This window comes from Hemiscyllium ocellatum, chromosome 29 (genome assembly GCF_020745735.1).
Source record: "Hemiscyllium ocellatum isolate sHemOce1 chromosome 29, sHemOce1.pat.X.cur, whole genome shotgun sequence".
In the NCBI taxonomy this organism is placed as follows: Eukaryota; Metazoa; Chordata; class Chondrichthyes; order Orectolobiformes; family Hemiscylliidae; genus Hemiscyllium; species Hemiscyllium ocellatum.
In genome coordinates, this window is record NC_083429.1 from 15,900,508 (window position 1) to 15,926,542 (window position 26,035).

At 42.3% G+C, this 26,035-nt stretch overlaps 1 protein-coding gene across 4 annotated transcripts in view; it reads left to right on the top strand.

The window, feature by feature from the left end:
* The window catches only part of nfrkb (nuclear factor related to kappaB binding protein), a 157,234-nt gene that overhangs the window by 41,885 nt on the left and 89,314 nt on the right, over positions 1-26,035 (top strand). For all 4 annotated transcript variants that reach the window (XM_060846928.1, XM_060846930.1, XM_060846929.1 and 1 more), the window contains exons 8-11: positions 19,456-19,540; positions 23,286-23,466; positions 25,107-25,212; positions 25,910-26,030. In XM_060846928.1, coding sequence (XP_060702911.1) covers positions 19,456-19,540; positions 23,286-23,466; positions 25,107-25,212; positions 25,910-26,030 — 493 coding nt within the window. The remainder of the gene's footprint in view (positions 1-19,455; positions 19,541-23,285; positions 23,467-25,106; positions 25,213-25,909; positions 26,031-26,035) is intronic.

Consider the following 26,035-nt stretch of genomic DNA (forward strand, 5'->3'; position numbering starts at 1 on the left):
AGCATGCAGATCATAAGCCTCTCAACAAACTGAGATTGTTAGCCCAGCGCACTACACTATTCAATTGCGCATCTCTACAATAACCTGTGAAATCTTGTCAAGGGAGCTCGAATGCAAACAGTCAATGTTCTTGTCTTTCAAAGCGTTCACCATTGAGCCCCAGCTGTGCTAAATCCCACAAAAATAGATGCAAATTTTCAATAGCTCCTTTTTCAACCATCTAAATTGCTTTACAGCAAATTGATTATTTTTGGTGTGCAGTCAGTGAAGGAATATAGGAAATATGGCAGCTAATCTATGCACAGCATGCTCCCACAAACAACCATGTGATCATCATCAGAATCTGTTTTTGTGATGTTGAATGCGGCATAAATATTGGCCCGGTCACTGGAGAGGAAACATCTACTTTTGTTGAAAATAGTGTTTTTATATCCACAAGTTCATCCAAAAAGTGGCACTTCCACCAACTCCTTTGTCATACTGGTGTTCAAGCACTGGAGGAGGATTTAAACTTAGAACCTTGTGATTTGGAGGAAAGAGGGTTGCAAACTGAGGCATGACAGTGAAGTACTGTGCAAAAGCACAAACATGGATACGAACCTCATTTCTGAAGCTAAACAACTCCTACTGACTGAAAACTGACCATCATCCATTACAAAGGACCGGCAAGTTGACCATTGTGAATGTTTACAACCTGCTAATGAAAACATGAGTAACCATTGCCCCAAAGACTGCACCATGGAGTTTCCAGAAAGAGACAGCTCTTGCATTGACTTCGCAATGGGGCCTGCAGGTTCAGCCAAGTGTGGAGGAGTTCTGTGTGTAAACTGCAGCATATTGAAAACACTTCAAGGACAAGTTCTGCTTATACCAGCTCTTTTTCAACATCATTATAATTTTACTTTTCACATTTATCCAATTTTTTTTTAAACTTAATATTGTTTCTATTTCCATTACCTTTGCAGATAAAAATCCAGTCTTTTTTCAACAACTTTCTCAATGTGTTTTCCATGCTCAACGTATTGTATGCATTCAGTTGCTGATTACAACTTGTTTTAAAACAAAATGATCATTAGTGTGATCAGGCGTCGCTGGCTGGGACAGACATCATTCCCATCTCAAATTGTATAAGGTGACAGTGGGCTGCCTTCTGCAATTCCAGAAGTCCATGTGACATAGGGCCACCCATAGTGCTGTTGGGGAGGAAGTTCCAGGATTTTGACACTGATACTGAAGGAACAGTGATAGATTTCTGGGACAGGATAGTGAGTAACGTGGAAGAAACCCTGCAAGCGAGTGTGTTCCCATACATCTGCTCTTGTCTTTCTTGATAGAAGTGGTTGTGGATTTGGAAAGTGTTGTTGAAGGAGCCTTGTTAATGTAGTGGATTTGTGAATGATGCATCTTTATCTCATTGTGCTTCGATGGTGGATTGAGTAAATTTGAAGATCTTGGATGGTGTTACCCTTTGAGTTTTGTTAGATTTACACTCACCCATACAAGTAGAGAGTATTCTGTCACATTCCAGACTTATACCTTATAGATAGTGGGAGTTGGATGGTGCAGATCTTATGGCCTCTGACCTTTTCTTGTAGCTGCAGTATTCGTATGGCTGGTCTAGGTCAGTTTATGTATTCACTATTCAGTGGTAACAACTAGCTTAAGTCGCAATTCTTTTGCCAATTTACATAACTTTGTGTCCAACTGGACACAGTTTCTCTGTTTTAATCAATAACTTGATCGTTGCTGATAAATGAGATTTTCTCAAAGCTTTATGTGTTGTACTCTTAGGGTCATACAATGTGGAAACAGATGCTTTAGCCTAACTTGTCTATGCCCATCAAGTTTCCTAAATGCAACTAGTACCACTTCTTTGTGGTAGTCCCATATTCCTCTCAACCTTTCCTATTCATGCATCTATCCAAATGTCTTTTAAATATTGTAACTGTACCTGTGTCTACAACTTCTCATAGCAATTCATTTCACACACTAACCACCCTCTGTGAAAAAGTTGTCCCTCAGGTCCCTGTTAAATCTTTCTCCACTCCCTTGAAAATATGCCCCCTAATTTGGACTCCCATCCTAGGAGAAAAGACATTTGTTATTCGCCTTATCTATACCCCTCGTAATTTTGTAAATCTCTAATTTTATAAAGAGCTATTGCTTTGGAGAATCTGCCCATAAATGCTGGTTGGCAGTTAACAGCTGGACTGTTTTAAACCAGGCACATTGACTTTAAATGCTGAAGGCATTGCCCTTTGTCATGGGTAAGTCATCACAAACCATCTTTAATTTGGCTACTTATTAAGAAATCTGACATTGAAATAATGATTTAAACTGCATTGCATGTAACAACAAAAATAAGACCTCTCAAGTAAGCACGTTCAGCCTCACAACTCAACTTAGTTATTAATCAATTAATGGGGGAATTTAGTTTTGATTCCAACCATGTATCTGTTTCTGAAAGTGTCCAGGGTTTGATGCTTGTGCAGTGTTGTTTTGCAAAATTCTGCTGAATTCTTCTGTTGTTGGATTCTTATACAGGTTTATTCTTCAGGTCCACGATGTGATTTTTTTTTTTGGATTCTTTCTTTCACAATATTGACTACTACTCTGAAACCATCATGTCTGCAATTTGCCTTCTTATCAGAAGTGGTTTCTCTTTTCCTTGTTACATTTGGCATTTTCTGTTTGAAGACACAATTTTGCTGCGTTTAATTCCTTAAATTCTTCTGCTGGGTAATTCTTCGTCCTTGTGGCAATAAAGCAGCCAGTGGTCAAGCAGATGTCAAACAAGTTTTGCTCATGTGCCTTCCACTCCTTCTCGCAGACATAGCTAATTGCTTTCAATTCCTGTATAAGTGCATCTTTGTCCTTTAATAGTTTATTCTGCAGAGTTATTGCTGTGTTTTTCTATGTGTAACAGTTTATCTTTGTTGATTCTTTCCATCCATGAACACTTATTAAGGTTCTGAAGATTGTAGTGTCACACCCAGTAATGAAGGAGAAAATAGCTGTCACCAACATTAGAGAATCATAGTCAAACAACACAGAGGAGGCCCATTGAGACTGAGCTGACCTGTCTACACTAATCCCACTTTCCAGCACTTGGTCTGTAACCTTGAAGGTTATGACATTTCAAATGTTCATCTGTATACTTTTTAAAGGTCGTGAGGTTTCCTGCCCGAACTACCCTTCCAGGTATTGCATTCCAGATTCCTACCACACTCTGGATAAAATCAAATATCCTCAAATCCTCTTTTTGCTCTTCATGTTAAAATTATGACCCCTCATTATTGACACTTCAGCTAAGGGGATGGCTGCTTGCTATTCACCTTATCCATGCCTCATAATCTTGTACATTTTCATTGGGTTCCCTATCAGACTTCCCTATTCCATAGAAAACAACCTGAGCCTATCCTGCCTCTCTTCATAGCTCCACCCCAGGCAACATCCTGCTGACTCTTCCCTGCATCATAGTGCAATCACATCCTTCCTGTAGCACAGTGACCAGAGTGCACACAGGACTCCAGCTCTGGCTTAATCAGTTTTACAAAACTCAACGTCACAACTAAAGTAAAACAAAGTACTAGGCATCTGAAATTAAAACAGAAAGTGCTGGCAAAGCTCAGGAGATCTGCAAGCATCGTGGAGAGAAAAATAGAGTTAAAGTTTTGAGTCCAGTGACCCCATGTCAGAGTTGCAGCTCTAGCATACTCTGGATTTTTTTTTTCTAATACAACCACCCTGCCATATGTGTCTGCGATGTAAGGCAGGTGCCCTGGATACCTCCTTGACCATCCTATTAACTTGCTCTTCCTCCTTCAGGGTTCTATTCAAGATCCCTCTGCTCCATTGAGCTTCCTAGTTTCCTGCCATTCATTGAGTACTCCCTTGTCTTATTATTTCTCCCAAAGTGCATTACCTCTCAACTTTCAAAATTAAATTCCAACTGCCTGTTTAACTAACTTGTCGAAATCATCTAGTAATCAGAACCTTCTATCTCATTATTAACCACCAGCAAATCTATGTGTCATCCCCAAACTTAACACCTCAGCTTCTGCTAAAAAATTTCATCTGTATCATTTATATATATAATGAGCAGTAAATCATCCAACAGCTCAACCTCCTGTATTCCAGTGAAAACAAGCCCAGTCTATCCAATCTTTCTTCATAGCCAAAATCCCCCACTCCAGGCAACATCCTGGTAAACCTTTTTTGTACCTTCTCCAAAACATCCATGTCCTGTTGGTAGTGTGGTGACCAGAACTGTACAATATATTCCAAGCATGGCCTAACTTAGATTCTATGAAGCTGCGGCATAACTTGTCTATTCTTATACTCCGTGTCCCTTCTAGTGAAGGCAAGCATACCAGTAGCCTTTTTTACTACCTTATCTACTGCCACCTTCAGTGATCTGTGGACCTGCACACCCTGCATATCAATACTTCTAACCATCTGCTATTATTCTGCCCATGTCTCCAACTGATCTATATCCTGCTGTATCCTCTGACAAGCTTTCTCGCTATTTGCAACTCCAATCTTTGTGTTGTCTGTAAACTTGCTAATTAGATCAGCCACATTTTCCTCCAAATCATTTATGTAGATCACAAACAGCAGAGGTTCCAGTGCTGATCCCTGTGCAACATTAGCAAGCACAGCCTTCCATTCCAAAAAGTTTTCTACCACCGCTATCCCCAATGAGTAAGCCAAATCTGTATCCATCTTGCTAGCACACCCTCAATACCATGTGATTTCATCTTTATGCCAGTCTGCCAAGTGGGACCTTGTCACAGGCTTTACTAAAATCCACGTAGCCAACATTAACCACTTTTCCCTTATCAATCATTGTCATCACCACCTCAAAAAACTGAATCAAGTTAGTAAGGCCTGACCTCCCCCGAACAAAACCATGTTGCTTATTGCTAATAAGTCCATTTGCTTCTAAATGCTTGTAGATCTTGTACCTGAGAATCTTCTCCAATAATTTCCCTCCCACTGACATGAGGCTGTAATGGATGGAGGTTTGCTCACTGAGCTGGAAGGTTTGTTTTCAGGTGTTTTGTCACCATACTAGGTATCATCTTCAGTGAGTCTCCAGATGAAGCACTGGTGGTATAGCCCGCTTTCTATTTGAAGGCTGAAATTTCCAGGATTATCCCTGTTATCCTTTTTAAACAATGGGACAACAGTAGATATTCTCCAGTCATCTGGGACCTTACCTGTGGTCAAAGAGGATACAAAGATGTCTGTCAATGCTCCAGCAATTTGTTCGCTTACCTCCCCCAATATTCTGAGATAAATCCCATCAGGACCTGAGAAATTACCCACCTTAATATTTTTTAAGATGTACAATACTCTTCAATATCAGCTTGGCTTAAAAGTTCGACACTCCTTTCCCTGGGATCATTTCCATCAATTCCTTCTCTTTGGTGAATACCAACACAAAGCATTTGTTTTAGCTCTCACCTCCCTTTTCTGGCTTTATCCATACATTCCCTCCTTTGTCCTTGAGTGGGCCAACCTTTTTCCTGGCTAGCATCTTGCTTTTCATATATGTATAAAATACCTTGGGAATCTCCTTAATTTCAGGACCCCTTTTAACCCTTCTAATTCCTTGCTTCAGTTATTTCCTGCTTTCCTTATATACATCAAAGGTTTGTCAATTCCCATCCTCCTAGATCTTTTTGACCAAAGTCATAACTTCCCTGGTCATCCAAAGTTCACATAACTTGTCGTACCTATCCTTCATTCTTGCAGGAATGCGCCACTCCTGAACTCTTACCAGCTCCCGTTTGACATACTCCCACAGATCTGATGTGGATTTATCTACAAACAACCATCTCCAGTCAATATTCTACAGTTCCTGTCTAATATTGTTGTAGTTTACCTTCCCCCAACTTAACAGCTTCACCCGAGGACTGCTGTTATCCCTATCCCTATGTATCTTAAAACTTAGAGAGTTTATTACAGAACTGGGAGGTTCATTTCCTGATGTTTCATCACCCAATTAGGTAACATCTTCAATGGGCCTCAGGCGAAGTGCTGCTGATAATTCCAGCTTTCTGTTTATACCTTTGGGTTTCTTGGTTTGGTGAAGTCACTTCCTGTTCTTTTTCTCAGGGGGTGATAGATGGGGTCTAACTCGATGTACCTCAACCTGAGGTACAAATCTTCTCAAAACTTGCTAAGTTTATTACAGTCATAGAGAAATATAGCACGGAAACAGACCCATCGGTAAATTCGTCCATGCCAATCAGATATCCTAAATAAATCTATTCCCATTTGCCAGGATTTGGCCATTATCCCACTAAAGACTTCCTATTCACTTAGACATCCAGATGTCTTCTAATTGTACCAGCCTCCACCATTTCCTTCGGTAGCTCATTCCATACCTGCACCACCCTCTGCATGAAAACATTACCTTTAGGTCCCTTTTTAAATCTTTCTCTTCTCACCGTAAACCTTTGCCCTCTAGTTTATGGTCACTACTACTGAAATGCTCTCCAACTGAAGCTTCATTCACCTAGCCGGGCTCAGTTCCCAAAACTACATCCAGTGTAATCCCTTCCATGTTAAGATCTTTTGCATACTGTGTCAAGAAACCCTCCTGAATGGTCCTTGCACATTCTGCTCCAAACCAAGCCCCTAGCACACAGTTAGTCCTCATCAATACAGGGAAAATTAAAATCACCCAACACAACAACCCTGCTGTTTTCACATCTTTCTAAAATCTGTCTACATATTTTCTCGAACTCCCACTGGCTGTTGGGAGGCCTGTACTTTATCCCCAGCATTGTGATTTCACCTTTCCTATTCCTGAAATCTACCCACACAGCCTCACTGCATGAGTCCTCTGATCTATCCTCCCTTAGTATAGCTGTGAGATACTCCTTTACCAGTAATCCAACTCCCCCATCCCTTTTATATCCCTTTCTATCTTGGCCTGGAATATTTAGCAGCTAGTTCTGTCCCTCTTTCAGCCAAGTCTCCGTAGTTGCAATAATGCCATAGTTCCAAGTACTAAACAATGTTCTGAGTTCATCTACCTTGCCAATTATATTTCTTACATTGAAATACGTGTGTTTCAGGCCATCTCCCGTGCTCCCAGCATTTGCCTGCCTGTTTTTAGTCATGTTTACCCTGGTTTCTACCACTTCCTCAATTTCTACATCTGTTGCCCTACTCCCATCTCCTTGCTACATTATTTAAACCCTCCCCAACCACTCTGCCTGATGGTCACCCATTCCATTCCTGCTTGTACAATCTGAATCTGCGGTGTGACCACCTCTCTATACTTGCTATCCATGACACTGTCTGCCTCACAAATGCTCCACAGTGTCCCCAGACGCCCTCCAGCTCCAAAACTTGGGCATCCAGATCTGCAGCTGGAGACACTTCTTGCATACATGCAGGTCCCGGGCAGTTGAACTGTGTCCAGTTTCCCACATCGAGCAAGAGGAGCAGACTATGATTTGGAGCTCTCCTGCTATATCTGCTCCCTTTAACTTAATTAATCTTTACAACGTCAAATACTTTTTCTCACTTCTGATGCTGTCTGCTCCAACAACAATTTCTCAAAACTTACCGATTATTCACCAACAACAGTTATCAGAAACTGTTTAGGCTCATGCTTCGTTACCCACTGGAACTCTCGCTGCTGACCTTCCGCTTCTGTCTCTTCTCCTCTGAACTTTGCCGATGCTACTTTTGAGTTAAAGCAGAGATGGTAATAATTCAGTAATGTAATATTTGGGATTGACGATTCCTCAACAGCAGGTTCTCCATAATACACCCATGCTGACTGCGAAGTCCACTCCCAGCATGCAAATGAGTGATGGATCTTTTAAATTGCATCATTTAAAAATTGATAAATCTAAAAATAGGTCTAAAAATTGATAAATATCCTGGCCGAGATGGGCTGCGTCCTAGAGTTCTGAGGGAGGTGGCTGAAGAAATAGTGGAGGCATTGGTTGTGATCTTTCAAAAATCACTGGAGTCAGGGAAAGTCCCAGATGATTGGAAAATTGCTATTGTAACCACCTTATTGAAGAAAGGATCAAGACAAAAGATGGAAAATTATAGGCCGATTAGCCTAACCTCGGTTGTAGGTAAAGTTCTAGAATCCATCGTTAAGGATGAGATTTCTAAATTCTTGGAAGTGCAGGGTCGAATTAGAACAAGTCAGCATGGATTTAGTATGGGGAGGTCGTGCCTGACAAACCTGTTAGAATTCTTTGAAGAGGTAGCAAGTAGATTAGACCAGGGAAGCCCATTGGATGTTATTTACCTAGACTTCCAAAAGGCCTTTGATAAGGTGACTCATGGGAGGCTGCTGAGTAAGGTGATGGCCCATGGTGTTCGAGTTAAGCTACTGGCATGGATTGGGGATTGGCTGTCTGGCAGAAGGCAGAGAATTGGGATAAAAGGTTCTCTTTTGGAATGGCAGCTAGTGACAAGTGGTGTCTTGCTGGTTCAGTGTTGGGGCCGCAGCTGTTCACTTTATGCATTAATGATCTGGACAAAGGGAGTGGGGGCATTCTGGCGGAATTTGCCAATGATACGAAGTTAGGTGGTCAGGCAGGTCGTACTGAGGAGGTGGGGAGGCTGTGGAAAAATTTAGACAGTTTAGGACAATGGTCCAAGAAATGGCTGATGAAATGCAATGTGAGCAAATGCAAGGTCTTGCACTTTGGAGAAAAGAATATAGGCATGGACTATTTTTAAAACTGTGAGAAAATTCATAAAGCCAAAGTACAAAGCGATCTGGGAGTGCTAGTCCAGGATTCTCTTCAGGTTGACTTGCAGGTTGAGTCCGTGGTTAAGAAAGCAAATGTAATGTTGTCATTTATGTCGAGAGGGTTGGAGTGTAAAAGCAGTGGTGTGCCAATAAGACTTTATAAAGCTCTGGTTAGGCCCCATTTAGAATACTGTTTCCAGTTTTGAGCCCCACACCTCTGGAAGGACATACTGGCACCGGAGCGTGTCCATGGGAGATTCACATGGATGATCCCTAGAATGGTAGGCCTAACATACGATAAACGGCTGAGGACCCTGCAGTGTACTCATTAGAGTTTAGACGGTTGAGGGGACATCTAGTAGACTTTAAATCTAATAACTTACAATATAATGCATGGCTTAGAAAGGGTGTATGCTGGGAATTTGTTTCCATCAGGCGGGGATACAATGAGCAGTGGGCACAGCCTTAGAATTAGAGGGGGTAAACTTAAACGGAAATGAGGAGACATTTCTTCATCCAGAGAGTTGTGGGCTTGTGGAATTCATTACCATGGAGCGCAATGGAGTCTGGGACGTTAAGTGTGTTCAAGGCAGAGATTGATAAATTCTTAATCTCGCAAGGAATTAAGGGATATGGAGAGAGTGCAGGTAAGTGGCGTTGAAATGTCCACCAACCTCAAGTCGTTGTCCATGTAGGTACCAACGACATAGGTAAAAAGAGGGATAGGGATGTAAGACAGGATTTCAGAGAGCTAGAGTGGAAGCTGAGAGCTAGAACAAACAGTTGTTATCTCTGATTTGTTGCGTGTGCCACGTGATAGCGAAGCAAGAAATAGGGAGAGATATCAGCTGGACACGTGGCTGCGAGGATGGTGCAGGAGAGAGGGTTTCAGGTTCTTGGATAATTGGGGCTCATTCTGGGGAAGGTGGGACTTGTACAAACAGGATGGTCTTCACTTGAACCAGAGGGGTACTAATATCCTGGGTGGCTTTAAACTAGCTCAGCAGGGGGATGGGAACCGGAGGTGTAGTTGCAGTACATAGGGGGATGAGAGTAGGGAGGACAGGGACAGGATTTCAGGGTCACAGGAATGTGCTGGCAGACAGCAAAGTGGTTTGAAGTGTGTCTACTCAACGCCAGAAGTATCCGAAATAAGGTAGGTGAACTTGCAGCATGGATAAGTACCTGGGACTTCGGTGTTGTGGCCATTTCGGAGACATGGATAGAGCAGGGTGAGAGATGGATGTTGCAGGTTCCAGGGTTTAGATCTTTCATTAAGAACAAGCAAGGCAGTAAAAGAGGGGGGAGGCATGGTGTAACGGTGGAGTCAAGGATAGTGTAATGGTGGCTGAGAGAAATTTTGATGAGAACTCATCTACTAAAGTAGTGTGGGCTGAGGTTAGAAACGGCAGTGGAGAGGTCACACTGCTTGGAGATTTTTGTAGGCCTTCGCTGAGTTCCTGCAAGGTGGAAGAGAGGATTAGCAAAATTATTCTGGGTCGGAGTGAAAAGAACAGGGTGGTCATTATGGGGGACTTTAACTTCCCCAACATTGACTGGAAATGCAATAACTCTCGTACATCGGATGGATCAGTTTTTGTCCAATGTGTACAGGAGGGTTTCCTGACACAATATCTCAAAGGGCCAACAAGAGGGGAGGCCACGTTGGATCTAGTGCTTGGTAATGAACCAGGCCAGGTGTTTGATTTAGTTGTAGGTGAGCACTTTGGAGAAAGTGACCATAATTCAATTATGTTTAGTTTAGCGATGGAAAGGGATAGGTACATGCCACAGATCAGGAGTTATCAATGGGGCAAGGGCAATTATAATGCAATTAGGCAAGAATTAGGATGCATAGAATGGGGTAGCAAAATGCAGGGGATGCAGACATTGGAAATGTGGAGCTGGTTTAAGGAACAGATATTGCGTGTCCTTGATAGGTATGTCCCTGTCAGGCAGGGAGGAAATGATAAGGTAAGGGAATTGTGGTTTACAACAGAAATTGCATCTCTTGTTAAGCTGAAGAAGGAGGCTTATGTGTTGATGAGGCAAGATGGTTCAGATGAGGCGATGGAGAGTTACAGATCAGCTAGGAAGAATTTAAAGAGAGAGTTAAGAAGAGCAAAGAGAAGACATGAGCAGTCTTTAGCAAATAGAATAAAGGAGAACCCTAAAGCTTTCTATAGGTATACGAGGAATAAAAGGATGATTCAGGTAGGAATAGGGCCAATCAAAGACAGAAGTGGGAAGTTGAGTGTGGACCCTGTGGAGATCGGAGAGGTGCTAAATGAACATTTCTCATCGGTTTTCACTCAGGAAAAGGAGAATATTGTAGAGTAGAAGAATGAGGTACGAAATGTTAGACTAGAAAGGATCGAGGTTAGTTATGAACAGGTGTTATCAATTCTAGAAGGAGTGAAAGTAGACAAGTCCCCTGGGCTGGATGGGATTTATCCAAAGATTCTCTGGGACGGTAGGAAGGAGAGAGCAGAGCCTTTGGCTTTGATATTCATTGTCTGCACATTTGGTACCAGAGGACTGAAGAATTGCAAATGTTGTGCCCTTGTTCAAGAAGAGCAGTAAAGATAACCCAGGTGAGCCTTACTTCTGTTGAAGGAAAGGTTTCGGAAAGGATTATAAGAGAGAAGATTTACAATCATCTACCAAACAACAATTTGATTTCAGATAGTCAACATGGTTTCGTCAAGGGCAGGTCGTGTCACACAAACCTCATTGAGTTTTTTGAGAAGGTGACCACGCATGTAGATGAGGGTAGGGCAGTTGACGTGGTATACATGGACTTCAGTAAAGCCTTTGATAAGGTTCTACCTGGTAGGTTGTTGGAGAAAATGCAGAGGCATGGAATTGAGGGTGATTTAGCAGTTTGGATTAGAAACTGGCTTTCTGTAAGAAGGTAGCGAGTGATGGTTGATGGAAAATATTCAGCTTGGAGTCCGGTTACTAGTGGTGTGCCACAAGGATCTGTTTTGGGACCACTGCTGTTTGTCATTTTTATAAATGACTGAGACGCAGGCATAGGTGGATGCATTAGTTAATTTGCTGAAGAAACTAAAGTCGGTGGAGTAGTGGATAGTGTGGAAGAATGTTACAGGTTGCATGGGGACTTGGATAAACTACAGAATTGGGCTGAGGGGTAGCAAATGGAGTTCAATACAGCTAAATGTGATGTGATGCACTTTAGGAAGAATAACAGGAAAGCAGAGTGCTGGGTAAATGGAAAGATTCTTGGAGTCCATGTGCATAGATCCCTGAAAGTTGCCACCAATGTGGATAGTGCTGTTAAGAAGGCATATGATGTGTTAAGTTTCATTGGTGGAGGGATTGAGTTCCGGAGCCACAATATCATGCTGCAACTATACAAAACGCTGGTGCGGCCACACTCAGGCTATTGTGTACAGTTCTGGTCCCCATATTTCGGGAAGGGTGTGGAAGCATTGGAAAATGTGCAGAGGAGATTTACCAGGATGTTGCCTGGTCTGGAGGGAAGGTCTTATGAGGAAAGGCTGAGAGACTTGAACCTGTTCTCATTGGCAAGAAGACGGCTAAGAGGGGATGTGATAGAGACATACAAGGTGATCAGAGGATTAGATAAGGTAGACCGTGAAAGCCTTTTTCCTAGGACGATGACGTCAGTGTGTACGAGTGGGCGTAACTACAAATTGAGGGGTGATAGATTTAAGATAGATGTCAGAGGCAGGTTTTTTACGCAGAGAGTGGTATGACTACCTGCTAATGTAGTCAACTCAGCCACATTAGGGAGATTTAAACAATCCTTAGATAAGCATGTAGATGATTTTAGGATAGTGTAGGGGGGGCGAACGAAAATAGTTCACAGGTCGGCGCAACATCGAGTGCCAAAGGGTCTGTTCTGCACTGTATTGTTCTATATTCTAACAGTAAAAAGTGAGGTCTGCAGATGCTGGAGATCAGAGCTGAAAATGTGTTGCTGATTAAAGCGCAGCAGGTCAGGCAGCATCCAAGGAACAGGAAATTTGAAGTTTCGGGCAAAAGCCCTTCATCAACCTTTCTAACAGCCATGATTGAATGTCGGTGTGGGCTCGATGGGCCGAATGGCCTTACTTCCTCTCCTATGTCTTATGGTCTTATTTACCATGGTGGCTATCAAATCTGTGCCCTCAGAACATTAGCCTTGGGTTTTGGATTGCCAATACATTACCTTCCCCATAAGATTGGATCAACAACATGCATTTGAGAGAAGCTTAAATGAGGGAGCTTCAACCGAAAGCACAAACATTGCTGAGATTTGAAACCAGAAACTCCTGATTACAAGCCAGGCACTTTAACCAGATAAGCCAGGGTCTCACACAAACTGGAACTTTGTGATGCTGTTTTATACAATCCTATAGTTTTTGGGGCATACATCCTACGTATTTGGTATCATACCAGCACGGAAATTCATCTACCACATTGTTGATTGGTGTGATAAGCAGCACATTTTTTTATTTTGGCTTGACTGCAGAATCTTGTTAATGGTGAACACCACTCGTGTTGGTACAAAGAACAAAGAAAATTAAGGCATAGGTACAGGCCCTTCGGCCCTCCAAACCTGCACCGATCCAAATCCTCGATCTAAACTATTGTCTATTTTCTAAGGATCTGTATACCTCTGCTCCCTGCCCATTCATATACCTGTCTAGTTGCATCTTAAATTGTGCCTCTACCAACACTGTTAGCAACACGTTCCAGGCACTCAGCGCCCTCTGCATAAAGAACCTTCCACGCATACCTCCCTTACTTTTCCATGCTCACCTTGAACATGTGACCCCTAGTAATTGAGTCCCCCACCCTGGGGAAAAATCTTCTTACTGTCCACACTGTCTATATCTCTCATAATTTGTCGACCTCAATCAGGTTCTCCCCAGCTCCCCCCCCCACCCCCCCCACCTCCATCTTTTTAATGAAAATGATCCTAGTCTACTCAACCTCCCTTCCTTCCATACCAGGCAAAATCCTGGTGAACCTCCTCTGTACCCTCATCCTTTTGGTAATGTGGTGAAGAGAACTATAAGCAGTATTTGAAATGTGAACAAAACAAAGTCCTATACAACTGTAACATGACCTGCCAACATTTATAATCAATACTCCATCTGATGAAGGTAAACATGCCGTATACCTTCTTGACCACTTTATCGACTTGTGTTGCCACCTTCAGGTGCAGTGGACCTGAACACCCAGATCTCTCTGAACATCAATTTTCCCCTTTTCCATTTTCCAATTACCATATAGTTCGCTCTTGAGTTGGATCTTCCAAAATGCATCACCTCGCGTTTGCCTAGGTTGTACTTCACCTGCCATTTCTCTGCCCAACTCACTAATCTATCTCTATCCTGTTGCATTCTCTGACAGTCCCCTTCACTATCTGCTATTCCACCAATCTCAGTGTCATCTGCAAACTTGCTTATCAGACTACCTCTATCTTCTTCCAGATCATTTATATATATCACAATCAACAGGCGTCCAACGCAGATCCCTATGAAACACCGCTGGTCACAGTTCTCCATTTTGAGAAGCTCCTTTCCACCACAACTCTCTGTCTCCTGTTGCCCAGCCAGTTCTCTATCCATCAACCTAGTAAACCCTGGACCCCATGCGACTTCACTTTCTCCATCAGCTTACCATTGGGAACCTTATCAAATGCCGAACTGAAGTCCATGTATATGATATGTATAGCCCTTCCCTCATTAATCAACTTTGTCACTTCTTCAAAGAATTCTATTAAGTTGGTAAGACATAATCTTCCCTGCACAAACCATGTTGCCTATTACTGATATGCCTATTTTCTTCCAAATGTAAATAGATCCTATCCCTCAGTATCTTCTCCGGCACTTTCCCTACCACTGATAACAGGCTCACCAGTCTATTGTTACCTGGATTATCCCTGCTACCCTTCTTAAACAAGGGGATATTATTAGCAATTCTCCAGTCCTTCGGGACCTCACTCTTGTTCAAGGATACTGCAAAGATATCTGTTAAGGCCCCAGCTATTTCCTCTCTTTCTTCCCTCTGTTACCTGGGATAGATCCCATCTGGACCTGGGGACTTGACAACCTTTACTGCCTTTCGACTTGCCCTAAAGTAAACAAACATCTATCCCTAACCTCAACATCCATCATGTCCCTCTCCTTGGTGAATACCGATGGAAAGTACTCAGTAAGAATCTCACCCATTTTCTCTGACTCCACGCATAACTTTCCTCCTTTGTCCTTGAGTGGGCCAACCTTTTCTCTTGTTACCCTCTTGATTCTTATGTACAAATAAAAGGCTTTGGGATTTTCCTTAAACCTGTTTGCTAAAGATATTTAATGACCCCTTTTAGCCCTCTTAATTCTTCGTTTCAGTTTCGTCCTACTTTCCCGATATTCTTCCAAAGCTTTGTCTGTTTTCAGTTGCCTAGACCTAACGTGTACTTCCTTTTTTCCTCTTGGGTGGTCTCACAATTTTATAGCAGCAGTATAAAACGGTTTGCTTCACCTGTTGCTCTAACTTGAGATGGACTGTTCCAGAGATGGACTGAGCACCGAATCCAAAATCATTCATGATTTTTTAACACTCCCTATCAAATCTCTTAGCTATTTAATGTGGAAAGTCAGAAGTCTTTCTCCATAAAGGAGCAAAGTCAGGGTGTCATACAAACTGTAAAGTGCTACCTTTGGGGTGGCACGGTGGTTCAGTGGTTAGCATTGGTGCCTCACAGCGCCAGGAACCTGGGTTTGATTCCAGCCTTGGGCAATTGTCTGTGTGGAGTTTGCACGTTCTCCCCGTGTCTGTGTGGGTTTCCTCCGGGTGCTCCGGTTTCCTCCCACAGTCCAAAGATGTGCAGGTCAGGTGGGATTGGCCATGCTAAATTGCCCACAGTGTTGGGTACATTAGTCAGAGGGAAATGTGCCTGGGTGGGTTACCCCTCGGATGGTCGGCGTGGATTTGTTGGGCCAAAGGGAATCTAATCTAATCTTGTAATCAGTAGATTCTGGCTTCAAATCCCAGCAGTGCTTGTGCCTTAGGTTGAAGTGCCCTCATTTAAGCTTCTCTCAAATGAAGTTTGTCATCCCTGCTGCATATTTGGTAATATTCTTCTGTATCTTTCTAAGGCCTTGGCATCTTTCCTAAAATTTGCTGCCTGGAATTGGATTATGGTCTAACCAATGATTTTGAAAAGTTTAACATAGCTTCTGAAGTACAAGGTTCTGGGCTGACTCACCACAGGATTTGATCACAAAGATCAAAGCTGACACTGCAATGCAGTAGAGGAAGAATTTCATTTTTGCAATTGCTGTCTTTTGAAAGAGACATCAGATCCTATTTTACCTGCTCGAGTGAATGTTTAAGGTATTGTACCACTTCAGAAAAGGGTATGAAAGTTATTCCTAATGTACCGACCAACGTTCATCTCAGGATCAACATAACAAACACAGATTTGCCGATCATTATTATGTTGCTGTTTGCTGAATATATTGGTCGCCATATTTCTTCCAACTATAGGGTTTATATTCGTGAGCTCTGAGACTCCTCACAGGTGTCTACCACTTTCCTCAAATGCCATGACTGTGACCTGAGTATCACATGTCTTGCTGGTCACCACCATTTGTGGCTTCATGTGTGTCAGAGTGATATCAGCCAAAGCTGATGGATTCTCACTTAATTTTGCACAATTGCAGAGTTATGATCTTAGGGTATAGTGACTGGAGAGCACAACAATCTTGAATTATAGGTGAGAGGAATGGGGGGGGACATGGTTTCACCTACCCACACCTCTTTTGTCATGGGTGTGTGATTTGGCACACTCTCACAAACATTTCCCATATACAGGGTACCTGCATGAGATCCTCTGCAGACTTGAAGTTCAGCTTTGTGCACCAAAGTCCAAGTAATTTAGAAAGGGCATCAAAAAAGTTGAATACTGCTCTCAGAACAATATTGCTGTTAAATTCACTTTAGGCTGGAAAGAATCATTCTATGTTACTTTTTCTCCCTTAGCAAAATTTATATCTATGCTCTCACTAATTTTGAAGGTCAGATGACACCGGGTTATAGTCTAACAGGTTTATTTGAAATCACAAGCTTTTGGAGTGTTGCCCCTTTGTCAGGTGAAGCAACGCTCAAAGCTCGTAATTTCAAATAAACCTGTTGGAGTATAACCTCGTGTCATCTGACATTTGGCCTTGTCCACCCCAATCCAACACCAACACCTCCACATCATGACTAATTTTTAACACCAGTCAATTGTGAGGCATGGTTTGAAAGTCTACATATACATTAACAAGTCTATTAATTTTAGTTGCAATAAAAAAGAAGTGCTAAAAATACTCAGCAAGTCCGGCAGCATTTGTGCAGAGTGAAATTGCTAACATTTTGATTAGAATATGGCACCTTTTTAGAATATCTAATTTCCATTTGCAAATGGATTCCAAATTTCTGTCACCATTTGGTTCTTGTTTAGACTTTGTTTCCTAGTCCTAGACACCCCAATCAGGAAAAATTATTTCTCTGGTTCCATTAATATCTTGGAGGATTTTATTGTATCATTCTTCAACCCATCATTATTTCAGTAAATACAATCCTACTTGAAGTTCGTTCACTTCATGATGTAAAGTTTGGAGTCTTTCTGTTGTTCAGATAAACTAATGCTGTGCTCTTTTCAAAGGCAGTATTCCTTGCTGATATTTGGTGTTCAGGATTGAAAGGAGTATTTCACTCTGCTTCATATCAAAAAGTAAAGCAAGGTGTTCAAATCCTTATAGAAACCAAAAGAAGAAAGGAGTTCTGCAACAAAAGGAACTGAAGAGTCAAACACAATGTTATTGTAAAGTTAAACACACTTTAGCTGACAAATAATGTTTGAATGAAAATGGTACAATTCATTTTCATTGATAGAACAAATACAATTCTCACATGGTTCACACAAAGCACCATTTCTAACTCCAAAGTTTTTGAACCCCAAGATCTTCTATAGGGGCAGCATGGTGGTTCAGTGGTTAGCACTGCTGCTTCACAGCACCAAGGACCTGGGTTCATTTCCTGTCTCAGGCAAGTGTCTATGTGGAGTTTACACATTCTCCCCGTGTCTGCGTGGGTTTTCTCCAGGTGCTCTGGTTTCCTCCCACAGTCCAAAGATGTACAGGTTAGGTGAATTGGCCATAATAAATTGCCCGTAGTATTAGGTGCATTAGCCAGGGGTGAATGGGTCTGGGTGGGTTGCTCTTTGGAGGACCGGTGTGGACTTGTTGGGCCGAAGGACCTGTTTCCACACTGTAGGGAATCTAATCTAAATAATCTTTAGAATGTCTCACTTTTCCTAATCAATGGATTTGGCATTCATATCACTTCCACCAGCAATTCGGTTCCATCCAAGTTCAATTGACATGATTAATACTGAAAGGTTGCATGTCACTGGATTATTTCCCTTGGACTATGACAGTCCTGATGGTGTGGCTGTCCTTTTCAGCCACCTAGCTAACAATACCCCGTGTTCATGGTGTGGTTTTCTCTAATTCAAATATCTAGCTCTTTAGCTTGCTTGAGCTATGCACAGAATTTTATGTTTCAGTTCTTTTCACTCACTCCCACATTGCTTCACCAAGAACCCCTGTCTGATGTTTCTTCTGTCAAACAGAAAACCTGACCTTTACAGTAGAGAGCTCTGCTTGCTCCTAAGTGTAACGAACATGTGTAGCACAACAAGCTGAAACATGATACCCCAATCAGTGTCTGCCTTTTTATAATTGCCTAGCTTTCATTCTCTCACTCTCATTCCTATAGCAACATTAATTCATTAGGGACTTCTCACAAGCAGAAATCCAATTACACTTCACTGTTCCAGAATTATTTTACATCCATTTTGTCTGGGGGATGTCTCAAAAATTAAAGCTTCTTTCAAACTGCAGAGTTCATCACAAAAGCAATATCAAAATTGTATCTCTCACTGGCTTCTCTGAAAATGATTTGTAGCCACGTAGCCCTGAAATAACTAGGGTACTGCTTGTGAGATGCCCTGAAAGAACTAGTGTTCATTCATCATTACAGAAACTGAAATTGCTGGAGAAACTCAGCCGGTCTGGCAGCATCTGTGGATGAGTCCCATCGGCCAGTGGGGAGAATGCAGAGTTAACGTTTCAAGTTCGATGACCCTTCATTGAATTTTGAACATTTCAGAGGACTGGAGGAAGGTCATTGGACTTGAAACATTAACTCTGCATTTCTCCACAGATTCTGCCAGACGTACTGAGTTGTCTCCAGCAATTTCTATTTTTGTTTCAGATCTTCAGCATCTGCAGTTCTTTGTTTTATTCATTCATTTTTTGCTGTGACTTCATTTTCTCGGAATCTTTTGTGGAGAGAATGCAAAGATAAACAGCTAACTGCCGTCAGTCTAACCAGGAACATTAGAAAACTTCCCTTATAATCTGTGATGGTGTATCATCTTCCCCAGTACAATGAAGACATAAAGGAACTTGGCAAATTGTTTTTGTAGGTCAGACAATTTCTTGGTTTTTGCTGTTATGTTGATGGGAAAGGGTCAGGGTGAATTCTCTTTAATAAGTGTTGAAAGTGCCCAGTACAATAGAATGCAGTTATGTCCTGCACCATACTCATCATCTCCCTCCACCAACCCTTGTCCCACCTCCCCTTTCCTCCTTCCTCTGCATTACATTTCTCTCCCATTGATTCATCCACAGGACCATCCAGACCTTGCAACTGGTGACTTGACTTTCAATGATATCATCACTCGTATGAATGCTGGCCGACGGGGCTCACTGGCAGGTGAGTGAAGCTTGGTTCCTCATTTATTCATCATTTGGCTATAAGAATTGTGGCAAGTCTAGTATATCATCCCCAGTCCCAGTAACCTCTGAGTTGCAATTGGACTACCTTTTATGTGATACAACAAGGTTCTCGTTCCGCCTTGCTGTAAAGCATTTCTGTATAGGTCAGATACATCAGAATGGCAAGTCTAATCTCTCTCAGACATTTGTAAACCAGTCAAATTTTTTCAAGTCTAGCAGCTTCATGGTCATTGTTGCTGCTGTTAGATTTCTGTTTCCAAATTTTTGTTTCTGTTAAAATTAAACTCAAATCACAGATTGCCATGATTGAATTCGAACTCAAGTTCTCAGGATTGCATCTCTGTCCTACCTGGCATGTGCATGTCCAGTGTTTCAGTGGTTTACAGATGCCAGTATCTTACAGGGATGGTTGTGCTGATGCCAATGTCAGTGTGGAGGTGAGGTGGACTGGATGCCAGTGGAAATGAAAGCATCTCAGAAGGAGAGTGTTTAGGTACAGCTTCCTTTTTGAAGGGTGTTAGGAGTAGGCTAGGGTGATCTTATCTATGTGGGGTCAGAGATTTCTGGGCTAATTGCTGGTGTCTCAACAGGTTTAATTATGAACTGTTGTGAAAATTATGTTGGATATTTTGACATGCCTGTGTTTGATTTGTCAGCAGAAAGTTGTTTGACTTGTTCTGTGTTTGTGTTTGCATACTTCAAAACCTGATCAGAAGACAAGCAACATCAGGGTGATCATGTGGCGGTGTTGAGAAATCAAATCCTAAGTGCACAACTTTCAAATAGAAAAGCTCAAAGTTTCACAGAAACAGAAGATGTTTTGTATCTGTCTTTGTAGACACAAAGCATTTGAAGAATAGTAGGAAGGCAAAAGATGAGCTTGAAATAATCATGAAAGCTAGAGAAAGTGTTGGGAAACCTAGTTGATTAAATTTTGTAAAGTTCAATGTCATGCATCTTAGGGTTTTAAAGGAAGTGGCTGCAGAATTTGTAAATGCATTGTTTGTAACCTCTTAAAATGCCTTAAGAGTCTGGCAAGATCCCAGTGTTTGGAAAAACTACTAATGGAGCACCATAATAGAAAACACACAGTGTTAGGCCTTCTTGCATTACATCTGTCATTGGGAACATGCTGCAGTCTGTTATTAATGAAGTGGCAGCAGAGCATTTAGAAAATCATGACTCTAGAAGATTCAACATGGTGTTGTGAAAAGAAAATCATGTTGACAAATTAACTTAATTAAAGTTGTAACAAAGAGGTCAGGTTGAGAGGATGTCTGTTCTCAGAATATCTGGAACAAGGGGATTCAGTTTCAAAATATTGAATTCTCCTACTTAAGACAGAAATGAGAAATTTATTTAAAGAACTAGAATCCCTACAGTGTGGAAACAGGCTATTTGGCCCAACAAGTCCACACTGACCCTCCAAAGAATAACTCACCCAGACCCATTCCTCTACCCTATTACTCTACATTTCCCCTGACTAATGCACCTAACCTACACATCCCTGAAAACTATGGGCAATTTAACATGGCCAGTTCACCTAACCTGCACATCTTTGGACTGTGGGAGGAAACCAGAGCACCCGGAGGAAGTCCATGCAGATACAGGGAGATGGATTCGAACCCGGGTCCCTGCCGCTGTGGGACATCATTGCTAAGCACTGAACCGCCCTCAAAGGGTTGTCAAAGTGTTGTTAATCTCTGAAATAATCTATTTCAGAGAGCAGTGAAGGCTGAGTCCTTAAGTATATACAAGATAGCGTAAGACTGGGAAGTGAAGTTAAGACAAGACTCACATCAGTCTAGAATTGAAAAGAGTATCAACACCGAGAGTTTACAGGAGGGAATTCCACAGTCCAAAGCAGAGGGAGCTATTGATCTATTGCTAGTGAAAAGCAAGGATATGGGGGTGGGTCGAGTCAGAGGGAGAGAGATTCTGAAGACTTGGGTTGTTCCAGAGATACTGGTAGGGATGTGAAATAGTTGAAACACAATGATTAATAATAGACATTGAGAATAGGAGAACTGGTAGGACTGAAAGGTTTGAGTTAAAGGGAGAGGCTGAATAACCGAGGCCTCTTTCCCTGGCATGTCAGAGGCTGAGAGGTAACCTTAGAGGTTTATAAAATTATGAGGGGCATGGATAGGGTGAATAGCCAAGGTATTTTTCTGAAGGTGGTGGAGTCCTAAACTAAAGGGTGTAGGTTGAAGGTGAGAGGGGAAAGATTTAGAAAGGATCCAAGGGTAACGTTTTCACACAGAGGGTGGGCGTGTATAGAACCAGCTGCCAGAGGAAGTGTTCGAGGCAGGTACAGTTACATTTAAAAGATGGGTATAAATAGGAAGGGTTAGAAGGATATGGGCCAAATGTTGGCAAATGGGACTAGTCAGATTGGGATGTCTAGTCAGTGTGAGCGAGTTTGACCGAAGGGTCTGTTTCTGTACTGTGACTCTGTAGCTGTGCAGGTCAGCAAGAAGAAGCTATTCACATGTGTAAGTGGGACATTGCATAGGGCAAGGTACAAGCAGAGCTTTGCTGAGCTCAAATTCATGGAGGGTGGAGATTAGGAGGTCAACCAGGAGAATATTAGATCAAAGTTTGTGAGAAGATTTGTAGCTCGGGTGCTCGTTGTTGTGGTTGTGTTCGCCGAGCTGGGAGTTTTTGTTGCAAACGTTTTGTCCCCTTTCTAGGTACATCTTCAGTGCTTGGGAGCCTCCTGTGAAGCGCTTCTGTGCTGATTCCTCTGGCATTTATACTGGTTTGAATCTGCCGCTTCCGGTTGTCAGTTGCTGTCCGCTGCAGTGGTCGGTATATAGGGTCTAGTTCAATGTGTCTGTTGATAGAATCTGTGCCATGCCTCTAGGAATTCCCTGGCTGTTCTCTGTTTGGCCTGCCCTATAATAGTGGTGTTGTCCCAATCGAATTTGTGTAGTTTGTCATCTGAGTGTATGGCTACTAGGGATAGCTGGTCGTGTCGTTTCGTAGCTTGTTGGTGTTCATGGATGTGGGTTGTTAGCTGTCTTCCTGTTTGTCCTATGTAGTGTTTTGTGCAGTCCTTTCATGGGATTTTGTACACTACGTTGGTTTTGCTCATGCTGGGTATCGGATCCTTTGTCCTGGTGAGTTGTTGTCTGAGAGTGGCTGTTGGTTTGTGTTAGAATGTTAGGTTTTAATGAAGATTTTAATGGTTTGTGGACTGAGCTAGGGGAGACGTTCTAAAAATAAAGATTTGATCTGATTTGGAAATGAGTGTTTTTGTTTTGTTAGGGAGTACGCTTTATGTAGCTCAGCTCAGGAATACCAGGACTCTGAAGTGACTGACAGTCTGATTTGATCCATAGTTATCACTGGAAAAGAGAATGGGGTGAGTGATCAGGACACAGAGTTGTATCTCCATGTTCAGATGGAAAAGCTGTAACTTACTGGAGTTAGTAACGTCTCCCATTGTGAGAATAGCAAGTGAAACATTGAGATTGAGGGTTATGAATCAACAATGTATAGATGGATGCTTTTGCATGACATTGCAGAGGAAAAGTATATAAGTGAAAGGGCGGAGAGACCAATCCTTGAGTTAACTGTGGAGATGGCATGAGATGGCTGAGCTGAAAAGCAATGTTCTTCTGGAATATTGACTGACATTTACCTCTGGGAACAGGCCCTGAGCTCTGCAAGGAGGTGCACAATTGTGAAATTAATGTTTTGTTCTGTATCCCAAAAAGCTTTACTAGATCTTACATTCCCAAAGAAGCGAGTGAAGGATAAAGAGGAGAGGAAGAAAAAGAAACTCAAAGTGATAAAAACAGAACCAGAGGATTTAGCTGAGTCATCAGGAGCTGAGGGAGGTACTGCAGCAGCTCCTGAACAGCAGACTGTCACCAGACCAGTCTCTGCTCCTGAACAGTAAGTAATTTATTGTTAATTTATTAGATATTCAGACGCTTGGTACGACTGTGATAGAGTTTACAATCCAAACCATGTGAATGGATGTTGACAGATTAGTCGAGGTGAATGCTTTTCCCCCACTTTAGTGAGCACAGACTCAGTCTCAGCATCACGAGAGTTCCAGTCACTCCACGGTCTCTTCAGATTCCCCAAACTAAAGGGATCAGTTGTGTGGCTGCTCTCTGTGGATCTGTCTGCTGCAGAGAATGTAGCAGGAGTTGTGTTTAAACATTTGGATGACATGTGGGACTCTTAACTGTACTTTGGTATTTGAAAGGCCTGTTGTCTTTCCTCTGTCACTCATGCATCAAGGAGCTTGAAAGCCTGGGCAGGCTAGAGGCTTTCTCAGTGGCATCTCCCAAACCCACAGCCTCCATCTTGAAGGACAGGGGGACTAGGTGCACTGAAACACCATCATCTTCAAGATCCTCATTTGAGTCAAACACCATCTGGATTTGAACTTCTTTCACCATTTCATTTATCACCAGTCTTTCACTTTTTCACGAGGTGGAAATGCCAGAATGCCCTTTCCTAACAGCACTGTGGGAGTAATATAACAATACAGAATTATCCTTTCTTGGGATGGGGGATTCCATACAGGCCAGACAAAGCTTTGTAGAATTCCTGAATTAGATGCAGACATGGGAATCTGATAAATCCTACTGCTGACAGCAAGATACCCTGCCATTGACAGTTGGATTAAGAATGGTAGAGAGTGGGGCAGGAATGAAGAGGTCAGTAGATGACTCCAGATTACGCTGGCAGCAAGGACAGGGAGAACAATTTTTAAAAGGGAGTTCAAGGAATTAAGAGTCAATGGAAATGTTTGTTCAAGGATGAATTTAAAATTGTGAAACAAGACAGAAGTAGGAGTGAAGATGAGAGGGCTTTTAAAGATGCAATAAAACATATATTTAAGGATGTGAAACCAGCGCAGGTGAACAACTGAGATTTGAGTAAGGGGAGATCATTCTTTGAGTGAGCTGGGTGGTGGCGGAGCAGAGAAAAACCAGTTCAGGAAATGCTGTGACCATCTCCTGATAGAAATGAGACCCATGTCAGGTGGCACCACGGCACAGTGATTAGCACTGCCATCTCAGTACCAGGGACCTGGATTCAATTCCAGCCTTAGATGATTGTTTATGTGGAGTTTGCACATTCTCCCTGTGTCTCTGCGAGTTTCCTCTGCTGCTCCAGTTTCTTTCTACAGTCCAAAGATGTGCATAACAATGCTAACTTGTCCAGAATGTGTAGACTAGGTGAATGGGCCATGGTAAATGTGGATTTAGCGATGGCGTTGGAGTCTGGATCTAGATGGGAAGCTCTGCGGAGACAGACTCAATGTGCCAAGTGCCTGTTTCTGCATTGTAGTGATTCTGTAATGTGAGGACAGCTGAAAAATGAAGAAGAGGCTCTCGAAGATGGGGGACAAATAGGAAGACCTATGATTGACAAACAGAGTATGACACTGACAACATGCAGATTACAGCCTTCCTCAAACTCAATGCAAGCTTGGTAAAAAGGAGTAGGTAAAGTCATTGTTAAACTCTATCTGTGTGGTGGCCCTTAAACTTGAATGCTTTGTGTATTTTGTGCAGGACTCTAGATGCGACGAAGCTGACAGCAGTTCCTGGGATCACAGGCAGTTTCTTTGGTTTGCTACAGGAGATTTTGCTTGCAGAGGGAGAGGCAAGTTTGGCTGGGGTAAGTGGCACAATATTGACATTAGGGATAACAGCAGCATTTGATTTCCAATGCCTACTGCAATAGTTGGTATTTCCTTTTGTGATGTATCCTCAGCAAGGAAAAACTATCTGTCACAAAAGAAAAGAGTGATTATATTTCAAAATAGCCTGCGAGTCACCGCGCTTCTCTTCATGTTCCTGTTTTTGGTCATCATTATCAAGGATATAGAAGCATTGGACAGAAGCTTTCCAATGATATCAGAAATGTAGGGAGATACATGTTTCCTCTTCCTATTCCTACCCACTCACTTAGGGTTCTCCTTTCTCCCTTCTCTTGATCATCCTCAGTCACACTCTCAACCCCCCCCCCCCCCCCCCCCCGACTCCCCAACTCCCAGGCTTCTGTCCCCACCCCATTCTCTATTTGCATTCCTCATCCACACCCATTTCCCTGTCCTATTCTTGAACTTGTTTTTTCCCTTCATGGATTCCTTCACACCCACACATGAGCACACTCAGTTATTTTCACTATCTTCTTTGCCCCCCCCATCCCATACTTGTTCACACTTTGTTGTCTACTCTTGTTTGTCGATTGCTGATTTTTTATGTCTTATATTTACATATACTGTATGTTATAATGTTGAGACAGAAAAGATAGGGACCAAGGCACAGGAATTGTCTCCAGTACACTTTCACCTTGTGGTGTATTTTTACAGATTGAGGAGAAAGTGCTTGAGTGGCAGATCTCGGCTCCCAGTACGTTAAACTCTTGGTTCTCAGATGCTTCCAACTGGTCAGAACTAGTCCATTCTGCTGTCCGCTTCCTTTCTGGTGAAGGTGAG